This window comes from Microtus oregoni, unplaced genomic scaffold (assembly GCF_018167655.1).
Source record: "Microtus oregoni isolate MIOR12 unplaced genomic scaffold, Mior012 000005F_ref0000423, whole genome shotgun sequence".
In the NCBI taxonomy this organism is placed as follows: domain Eukaryota; kingdom Metazoa; phylum Chordata; class Mammalia; order Rodentia; family Cricetidae; genus Microtus; species Microtus oregoni.
The window spans coordinates 34,796,803-34,807,652 of NW_024543064.1; the positions used below are offsets into that span (position 1 = coordinate 34,796,803).

Genomic DNA, 10,850 nt, shown 5'->3' on the forward strand with positions numbered 1-10,850 from the left:
CGGGACGCAGAGGCAGGTGGATCTCTGGGAGTTCGAGGCCAGCCTGGTCTACCAGAGCTAGTTCCAAGATAGGCACCAACAGCTACAGAGAAACCCTGTCTTAAACCCCCCCCCCGAAAAAAGTATTTCTATCCCACACTAACGTCACAAAAGCACTACGGGAACTTTTAAAAGAGTTCAACTTACACAAATCTTAGTTTTAAAGTAGAAAAGAATGTATAGGAAACATATTTAGTTTTGAGACCCTCTTTTGTTTTTTTTTAAATTTATTTATTTATTAAGGATTTCTGCCTCCTCCCTGCAACTGCTTCCCATTTCCCTCCCCCTCCCCCGATCAAGTCCCCCTCCCTCATCTGCTCAAAGAGCAATCAGGGTTCCCTGACCTGTGGGAAGCCCAAGGACCGCCCACCTCTATCCAGGTGAGACCCTCTTATATGCTAAAGTAGCATTAGACACCAGGCAGCTAACATGAATGGGAGAACGTACATGTGTGTAAGGACTCCATTAATACATTTTAGAAATTCTGAAAAAGATCCGGGCGGTGGTGGCACATGCCTTTAATCCCAGCAATTGGAAGGCAGAGGCAGGCTAATCTCTGTGAGATCGAGGTCAGCCTGGTCCACAAGAGCTAGTTCCAGGACAGCAACCAAAAAGCTACAGAGAAACCCAGTCTCGAAAAATCCAAAAAAAGAAATTCTGAAAAAGGAAAAGGCCCAGACTGTGGCTTCTGTTCTCGTGGCTTGCCATGACCAACTACATTTTAATTATTACTATATATGTAAAAATGACATGTATGTACCTTTGTGAAGGTGTAGAGTGTACATGTCCATGTATGAAGTTGTATATGCACGTGTCTGTGCACATGAGTGTAGGCATGAGTTCCCCTGGAGCCACAGTTACTGGCAGTTGTGTACTGCAATGCCTGGGTGCTGCAAGTCAAGGTCGGTTCCTCTGTAAGAGCAGTAAGTGTTCTAACTACTGACCCTTCTTTCAGTTCCTCTGTCTCTTTTAACTGTTGTTTTGGTTTGGTTCTTGTTTTTTCAGAGAAGGGTTTTTCTGTGTAGCCCTGGCTGTCCTGGGACTTGCTTCATACACCAGGATGGCCTTGAACTCAGAAACCTGTCTCTGCCTCCCAAGTGCTGGGATAAAGGCATGCACCAACACACCTGGCTTTCTGACAAATGTTTACTATCTATAAAAGGCAGTGAAGGCATGAATAAGCACACAACCCTACCAAACACAAAGGCCAGTGATAGACTCAGCAGAGAGAATAACAGCACCTGCTGACAACCTGAATCCCATTTTTTTTTTTTGTTTTCCAGACAGGGTTTCTCTGTTTGTTAGTCCTATCTGTCCTGGAACTATCTTTGTAGACCAGACCAGTCTTACCTTGAACTCAGAGATTCGAAGGCCTCTGCCTCCAGAGTGCTGGGATTAAAGGCATAGGCCACCACCCCTGGGGCAAATCCCACCTCTTTTTTTTTTAACAGGATGGTAGGAGAGAACCAACTCCTGCAAGCTGTTCTCTGACCTCTACCTTAGAGCAGCCTTAAGACATAAGCTACCACACACATAGATGCACACAAATTAATAAATGAAATACTTAAAGTTGCCAGGCCCAGTCGCATGTATCGTTAATCCAGCACTCAAGAGACAAAGGAAGGAAGAGATCCACTTGCCTTTGAGACCAGCTTGATCTACACTGTGAGTTCTAAGAACAACCAAGTACACATAATGAGATCCTGTTTTTTGTTTTTTGTTTTTTTGACAGCCAAATCTTTATTAAAGGATTGGGTCTCTGCGGGTGGGGGGTGGGTCTTGTGCCCTCACTACACAGCTTGTTAATTGTCACTGTCTCCAGAATCCTGTGGCTTCATCGCATATGGACGCCTTGGAGGCCTGGAGAAGGGCTCAATGTGCAGGGCTTCGAAGACATCATCCTCTCGGAAGGCCAGGCCCACTGTGGCTGGGGCCTCTGGCCCTGCTGTCAGGCTAGTGAAGCCACACTCGCCCAGAGTTTTCCCATCATCAAGGAGCTGGTCGCCCTTGTACAGCCGCTGCTCATCTGGTGGCCGCTTAACGATGCTCTCAACGATGCGCTTCAGCTCGAATATGGTACTCGACTCCTTGGCATCCGTGAAGATGGTGGTCTTGTGGCGCCGGATCATAAGAAACACGTCCATCCCGGAGACTGCTTCTGGCTCCACGCTCCAGCACAGCCACGCTCAGTCCCGAGATCCTGTTTTTAAAATATCAAATTAAATAAAACTCACCCTGGGTTGGATGTAAGAAAGGTTGTTTTGTATTAAAACCTGCATTTATTAGTTAGAGGAATCAGGTACTTGAGCCATAGTGAGCATGTGGAGGTGAGAAGAAAACTTGGAGTTCAATCCTTCCACACACTGAGCTTTTGTTGTTGGTTTTTTCAAGACAGGGTTTCTCTGTATAGCTGTCCTGGTTGACCTGGAACTCCCTTTGTAAATGTAATGTCTGTCCTGTCCCTTCAGGAGACAAGCCCCGCCCTCCCAAGTCTACAGAGGCAGGAGAATCTTCCTTCTGCTTCCTGCCTGCAAGCTCTCCCTTTCCTCCCTCTCTAAGAGGTAGTTTCTCATCCCTCTCCTCTCCTCTCCCCCCTACATCCTCTCTCTGTTTCTCTCTCTCAGCCTGTTTCTCCGCATTCCCCTCCTCTGCCCTCTCCCTTATCTCCTTCCCTTCCACAATCCACTAAACAAATAAAAAACCTCACTCTTGATTGCCTTGCCTATCCATCTCTGTCTCTCACCTGCCAAAGCTCCTCTGGGACCTGGTCATCCGCCAAAGTCTCTCACCTGCTGTGTGGCTCCCTGCAAATTTTAAGGTTTCAGAGGAACAGACCACAAAAATGGCTTACAATTACCGAAAGATATGATAGAAAAACAAGCATTTTGGCCAGGCAGTGGTGGCACACGCCTTTAATCCCAGCACTCAGGAGGCATTCGCCAGCCTAGTCTACAAGAGCTAGTTCCAGGACAGCTAGGACTGTTACACAGAGAAACCCTGTCCCGAAATACAAACAAAAACAACCATGCATTTTGGGGCCTGGTTATGGTCCAGTTAGTAGTGCTTACATAGGACTTACAAAGACCTAGGTTCAACTCTTGACACAATCAGATGTAATCCCAGAACCCGGGAAGTGGAGGCAGAGGGATCACAAATTCAAGGAATCCTCGATTACATAGTGAATTTGAGGGCATCCTGAGTTAAATGAGACCTTATATAGGAAGAAAAGGATGGCCGGGTGGTGGTGGTGCATGCCTTTAATTCCAGTACTCCAGAGGCAGAGGCAGGCAGATCTCTGTGAATTTGATGCCAGCCTGGTCTTCAAAGGGAGTTCTAGGATACCTAGGGCTGTCACACAGAGAAATACTGTCTCAAAAAACAAAAAATGAAAATAAAACAAAGCTAAAAAGAAAAGTTTTGGGTGTTGTCTGTTTGTTTTGAAGATGGCTCAATTTCACAGAAACTAAGAAGCCTGCTACAACCATACAGGCTGAGCTGCTAAGGACGAGGAGGTGTAGAGAATCTGGAGTAAGTCTCAATAAGCTGTAGCACAATTAACAAAAACACAGACACGGATATTGGGGTTCAACCTGAAGACCAGAAAAGCAAACCAGCCAGACACTACCACATACCTCTCCTTCAGTCCGAGTATGGTGGTGATCCTGCCTCCAGCAATCCTCAGAATGAGACTGGCTCAGAGCTGTCTCCTCCTGTCTTATATTCCTCTCTAGGGCAGGGATTAAAGGCGTGCACCACTCCCGCCCAGTTTCTATGAGAAACTAATGTGGCTTCTTGGATTAAAGGTGTGTGATGCCACTGCCTGCTCTGTGAGGCTGACCAGGGTGTTTCTTTTACTCTCCGATCATCAGGCAAGCTTGATATACTAAAATAAAAATGAAATACCACCACAATAAGCAGTCTGACAATGTGACTGCCTAGATCTAGTGCCCACAGGGTACCACACGCTCCTCTGTGATCTCATCAATACTGCCTGCCTCAGACCAGCATCTGAACCCATTCTACTCACCGTAACAGGGGAAATCATTGCTTTGCCAGTTCACCTGAACTTGGAGTCAAATGTGTATCTATAAATGTCAATAATCAGAGGGGGAGATCACAGGAAGGAGTGAGGTGAGAAGGAAATGTCCAGCAGATTCAATCTCATGTGGGTGAAGACACGTAGAAAACACACCAGGGACACCAAGCCCCTTTATTTTAAAATAGCTGAGGAGCAAGAATGGCTGAATAGGGAGATGCCTCAGGGAAGAGGGCACATACCAGAGGGGATGAGAAGACTGCCTCGGATGGACTCTTCATCTAGCTCATCCTTCTTGCAAGTCTTACAGGTCACTCCGCAAGACCTTGGGGCCCTGAAGGAACAGATCCTCTCGCCCAGGCTGGGGGTATGGGACTGAGAGGTGCTGGGTTCCAGACTAGAAAGGGTGTTCTGAAGCTCTAAGAGGAAGTAAAATGAAAAACCAACCATTAGCGAGACTGTGATGTGCATAAAACCAGGCCCTGGACATCCTGGAAAGGACGCGAAGGCCTGGTTTGTATGTGCCCATGCACAGGTGCTTCTCACTGAGGACCTGTTTCTGTCCCCAACTGCAATGAGTGATGTAATGGGGAATGTAGTGGAACCTGTCCTGGAACTAGCTCTTGTAGACCAGGCTGGCCTTGAACTCACAGAGATCCTCCTGCCTCTGCCCCCCTCTTGAGTGCTGGAATTAAAGGAGTGTGTTACTACTCTCCAGGCCTTTCCCTCATTTCTAAGATATTATTCCTGTGTATGTATGAATATACCCATGGGGCTCAAAGGGCAGTTTCATGGATTTGGCTCTCTCTCCTTTACATGGGCCCAGGGATCAAACTCAGGTTCATATGCTCGTGTGGCACACAGTGCCTTTACCCCCACCTCACTGTCCTGTCCTCGTCTTCACCACCTACTCATGGAAACTCCTAAAGAACAACCGAGGGCTCCCTTGAGCCCTGACCTTGAGTTACTCTACCCCAGATTTTCCGGAGACAGCCGGGGAACACAAAGTTTTAAGAATAAAGCAGGCAACTTGGGCAGTGGTTTCGTATGCCCAGCCCTCGGAAGGCAAGGGCTGGAGTTTTTTGTGAGTTTGAAGTGAACCTGGTCTACATAGTTTTAGAACAGCCAGATTTATTAAGAAAAATCCTCTCCCCAAAACAAACAAATTAAATAGATCAGGCCTGGCTTGGTTGCAGGCGCCTTTAATTACCCTATTTAGTGAGCAGAGACCTATACCTCTCAATGAGTTCAAGGCCACCCTACACAGGGAGTTCTAAGCCTGCTAAAAGTGTAGAGAGACCTTGTCTCAAAAACAAAAAGAAATAGAGCAGGAAGTTGGTGAGGTAACTCAGTGAGGGAAGGTATTTGCAGCCAAGCCTGACAGCCTCAGTACATCCCCTGGGACCCACATGGTTGAAGGAGAGACCTGACTCTAGCAATTGTCCTTTGGCCTCCATAAGGGCATACAGAACACAGTAATTTATTTTATTTTAAAATTACTATTTATTTATTCATTTTTAATTTTTATATTTGGTTTTTCGAGAGAGGGTTTCTCTTTAGGTTTGGAACCTGTCCTGGAACTAGCTCTTGCAGACCGGGCTGACCTTGAAGCGCAGAGATCCACCTGCATCTGCCTCCTGAGTGCTGGGATCAAAGGCGTGGGCCACCACCGCCTGGCCCTGCTTACTGTGTTCTTAAACTGTGTTTCCGGGTTGTCTCCGGAAAATCCAAAGGCCAAGTAATCCAAGGTCACAGCTCAAGGAAGCCCTCCCTTATTCCTTAGAATGTTTCTGAGCAGGTGCTCAAGATGAGGACAGGGCAGTGAGGTGGGGGTAAAGGCACTGTGTGCCACACCAGCATACCAACCTGAGTTTGATATCTCAGACCCATTTAAAGGAGAGAGAGCAAAATCCATGAAACTGGCCTCTGAGTCCCATAGGTACATTCATATATGCACAGTAATAATTTCTGTCAACTTAACAGTAAACTATTGTCACCTGGGATAGGAATCCCCAACTGTGGAATTGCCTTAACACATGGGACTGGTTGGGCGGTGGAGGCACACACCTTTAATCCCAGCTCTCAGGAGGTAGAGGCAGGTGGATCTCTGTGAGTTCCAGGCTAGCCTGGTCTACAAGAGCTAGTTACAGGACAGGCTCCAAAGCTATGGAGAGTCCCTGTCTTAACAAAACAAAAAACAAAAATGTTGGCCTCTGGGGATTTTGTGGGATTTTTTTTTAATGTGGGGAGGCTCATTGATTTAGAGGGGCCCAGTCCACTGTACACGGTAAGTACCATTCTTAGGCAGCAGCTGGTCCTGGGCTGTTTTAAATTCACTTACCCCAAGTTGCTTTCAATCACAAGATAACACAGAAAGGAGAAGCAAAGCAGACACCAGGCAAGCACTCCACGAAGAGCTACACCTCCAGCCCTGAGGCAGCTCTTAAACCTAATATGTATGAATAGTGGGAGCTATGGAGATGGCTCAGCCACAAAGTGCTCTTGTGAGGAAATGAATTTGGTTCATGGAGCCTCTATTAAATAAGGAGTCAGGCCGGACAGACCATGCTTATAAAACCAGCCCTGGAGAAGCAGATTCTGAGAGCTGCAGCCACACCCACATGTCAAGTTCCAGATCAGTAAGGGATTCTGCCTCAAAGAGTAAGAAACTGCAGCGATGGTGGAGATAGAGAGAACGTGAAAGACTCTAAATGCATTTCTAAGCCCCCTCAACCCTAAGACATTTTTCTAAATCCTTACAATCACTCTCTCTTGGAAACGGGACAGTCGCCCCCACACACACATGCTGGACTCCTCATCACCCTGTGTCCTTGTGAATAATCTTTAAACATAATTCCATTCTGAGAATTGAGGCAAAGACAACCCACAGATGTTGCCTCAGTTCCTGATGGATTGATTTAGTCACTGGAACAAGGTCAGGAAGACCACAGAGATGCGCGCGCTCTCTCTCTCTCTCTCTCTCTCTCTCTCTCTCTCTCTCTCTCTGTTTTTTGAGACAGGATTTCTCTGTAGCTTTGTAGCCTGGCCTGGAACTAGCTCTTGTAGACCAGGCTGGCCTCGAACTCCCAGAGATTCGCCTGCCTCTGCCTCCCGAGTGCTGGGACTAAAGGCATGCGCCACCGCGGCCCGCCTAGAGATGCTCTCTTATCTCACCCGATCCCACGGCTATTCTCTGGCCCTAGAATAGATCAATCACTGCTAGTAACCCTTTGAATAAGCCAATCCAATAAGTTGGAAAACAACCTGCAGGTTCCCCACTTTTGTCTGTGGCTTTTTACTTTAAAAGATGGACTGTAACAGCAATCAGATGTCCTTCATATCTCGAACCTTAAGGGCCCTGCCGTGACAGAAAAAATTCTCTTTCTTTTGCATTAATTGAGGCTTTGTGAATGGTGTCTGGACCAACTCATCCCTGATGTTTGGACTTCTAGTCCAACAAAAGTCCCTCATCAGAGCAACAGACTGAGCTCCCAAGGTCCAATTGAAGAGCAGAAGGAGGGAGAAGATGAGCAAGGAAATCTGGACCGCGAGGGTTTGGTCCACTAACTGAGACAGTGTGCCTGTTCTAATGGGAGCTCACCAAATCCAGTTGGACCGGGACTGAATGAGCATGCAACCAAACCAGACTCTCTGAATGTGGCTGAAATGGGGGGGGGGGGGTGAGAAGTCATTGATAAAGAAACTTCATTGGGTGATGGATGGAGATAGAGACAGAAACCCACATTGGAGCACTGGACTGAGCTCCCAAGGGCCAGATGAAGAGCAGAAGGAGGGAGAACATGAACAAGGAAGTCAGACCATAAGGCTTATTACTATGTTAAGTAATATAAGAAATATTGTGTATATTTCCTTTGCTACCCCTTTTAAGACATGTTCTCCTGTACTACTGGACTAGCATCAAACATGCTCTGGAACTGGCCTTGAAATTCTGACCCTCCTGCCTCTCCCTCCTAAGAGTTTAGAATACAAGTTGGCAGGCAAACACACCTGGCTCCTTTTTACTTTATTAATTTTGAAGACAGATCTCACGTGGCCTAAGAAATAAGGAGGGGCTCCCTTGAGCCCTGATCTTGGATTACTTGGCCTTTGGATTTTCCATCGATAGCCAGGAAACACAAAGTTTTAGGAACATTGTAGGCAGGGCCAGGCGGTGGTGGCGCATGCCTTTGAAACCAGCACTCAAGAGAGGGGCAGAGGCAGGTAGTTTGGGAGTTCAAGGAGAGCCTGGTCTACAAGAGCTAGTTCCAGGACAGGTACCACTACATTCCCCATTACATCACTCATTGCAGTAGAGGAAAGAAACAGGTACTCAGTGAGAAGCACCTGTGCATGGGCACATACAAACCAGGCCTGTGCGTCCTTTCCAGGATGTCCAGGGCCTGGTTTTATGCACATCACAGTCTTGCTAATGGTTGGTTTTTCATTTTACTTCCTCTTAGAGCTTCAGAACACCCTTTCTAGCATGGAACACAGCAGCTCTCAGTCGCATGCCCACAGCCGTGGGTGAGAGGATCTGTACCTTCAGGGCCTCAATGACTTGCAGAGTGACCTGTAAGGACTTATAAGAAGGATGATCTAAATGAAGTGTCCACCCGAGGCAGTCTTCTCATCCCCTCTGGTATGTGCCCTCTTTCCCGAAGCATCTCCCTGTCCAGCCATTCCTGCTCCTCAGCTAATTTAAAATAAAGGGGCTTGGTGTCTCTGGTGTGATTTCTACGTGTCTTCACCCACATGAGATTGAATCTACTGGACATTTCCATCTCACCTAACTGCTTCCTGTGACCTCTGCCTCTGATTTCTGACATTTATAGATACACATTTGACTCCAAGATCAGGTGAACTTGGAAAGCAATGATTTCCCCTGTTACGGTGAGTAAATGGGTTCAGATGTTGGTCTGAGGCAGTATTGATGAGATCACAGAGGAGCATGTGGTACCCTGCTGGGCACTAGATCTAGGCGTTCACACTGTCAGACTGCTTATTGTAGTGGTATTTCATTTGTATTTTAGTAAATCAAGCTTGCCTGAAGATCAGAGAGTAAAACAAACACCCTGGTCAGCTTCACCGACCAGACAGTGGCATCACACACCTTTAATCCAAGTAGCCACACTAATTGGTCATAGAAACTGGGCGGGAGTGGTACACGCCCTTAATCCCTGCCCTAGAGAGGGATATAAGACAGGAGGAGACAGCTCTCAGCCAGTCTCATTCTGAGGATTCCTGGAGGCAGGATCGCCACCATACTCGGACTGAAGGAAAGGTATGTGGTAGTGTCTGGCTGCTTTGCTTTTCTGGTCGTCATGTTGAACCCCAATATCTGTGTCTGTGTTTTTGTTAATTGTGCTACAGCTTATTGAGCCTTACTCCAGATTCTCTACACCTCCTCATCCTTAGCAGCCCAGCCTGTAGGATTGCAGCAGGCTTCTCAGTTTCTCTGAAATTGAGTCATCTTCAAAAACAGAAACAACCCAAAACCTTCCTTTTTATCTTTGTTTGATTTTCATTTTTTGTTTTTTTGAGACATTATTTCTCGGTGTGACAGCCCTAGCTATCCCAGAACTCCCATTGTAGACCTGCTGGCATCAAATTCACAGAGATCTGCCTGCCTCTGCCTCTGGAGTACTGGAATTAAAGGCGTGAACCACCACCACCCGGCCCTCCTTTTATTCTTACATAAGGTCTCATTTTACTCAGCATGCCCTCAAGTTCACTATGTAACCAAGGATTCCTTGAATTTGTGATCCCTCTGCCTCTACTTCCCGGGATCTGGGATTACATGTTGTGTGTCACCATATCTGATGGTGTCAAGGGTTGAACCTAGGACTTTGTGAATGCTATGTAAACACTACTAACTGGGCCATAACCAGGCCCCAAAATGCATGGTGGTTTTTGTTTGTATTTCGGGACAGGGTTTCTCTGTGTAACAGTCCTAGCTGTCCTGGAACTAGCTCTTGTAGACTAGGCTGGCGTCTGCCTCCTGAGTGCTGGGATTAAAGGTGTGTGCCACCACTGCCTGGCCAACATGCTTGTTTTTCTATCATATCTTTTGGTAAATGTAAGTTATTTTTGTGGTCTGTTCCTCTAAAAACTTAAATTTTGAGGGGTACTATAATTATCGAAAGGTAATATTCCTGTGCTGGAGAGATAGTTCAGTTGTTAAGAGCCCTGATTGCTCTTGTTAGAAGACCTGGGTTCAGTTCCCAGCACCTGCATGACATTTCACAACCATCTGCTTCCATGGGATACGATTCTCCCCTCTGGCATCTGATGGCACCAGGCCCTCATGTGGTGCCCATACATACATGTAGGCAAATGACTCATGAATTAAAAATAAATGCACACTTTTATAAAGGTGATATTCCATACATGAGACCAAGACAAGTAATCGAGGGACAGAAAACATTTTAGTCTCACACATTTCAAATAATATATATTGTCATTTTAAAATAAATCATTTTCGCTCTTCCTCGCTTGTTTCCTGCGTAGGTGGGTGGCGGACGGAGGCGGTGAGCTCCGGAGTCCGATGCTTCGAGCGGCGGCCGGCGAGATTTCACACTGCAGGACCTGAGCCCTTTCGTTGGTGGCACGCAGGTCGGTGTGCCTAGGCGGAGAGCGTGGAGAGACCTAAAGGCAGAGGCGCAGCTCCCTGCCGCTTTGCTCCTGCAGCGGGAAGCTGTACCTCGCCTGCAGACTGAGCTGAACTCTTTTAGTGCAGCAAGCATCTGTTGGAGGAGTAACTCCCAAGGAATCAAAG

The 10,850-nt window shown here is 46.9% G+C and overlaps 1 protein-coding gene across 1 annotated transcript; it reads right to left on the bottom strand.

The window, feature by feature from the left end:
* Positions 1-1,841: 1,841 nt before the first annotated feature.
* On the bottom strand, positions 1,842-2,183 carry LOC121448877 (elongin-B-like). The gene has a single exon (XM_041653135.1). It carries the CDS (start codon positions 2,181-2,183, stop codon positions 1,842-1,844), a length of 342 nt encoding a protein of 113 aa, XP_041509069.1.
* Positions 2,184-10,850: the final 8,667 nt, after the last annotated feature.

Bases quoted from the DNA above. Each gene is read 5' to 3' on its own strand.
- LOC121448877 (XM_041653135.1), bottom strand. From the start codon at position 2,183: ATGGACGTGTTTCTTATGATCCGGCGCCACAAGACCACCATCTTCACG.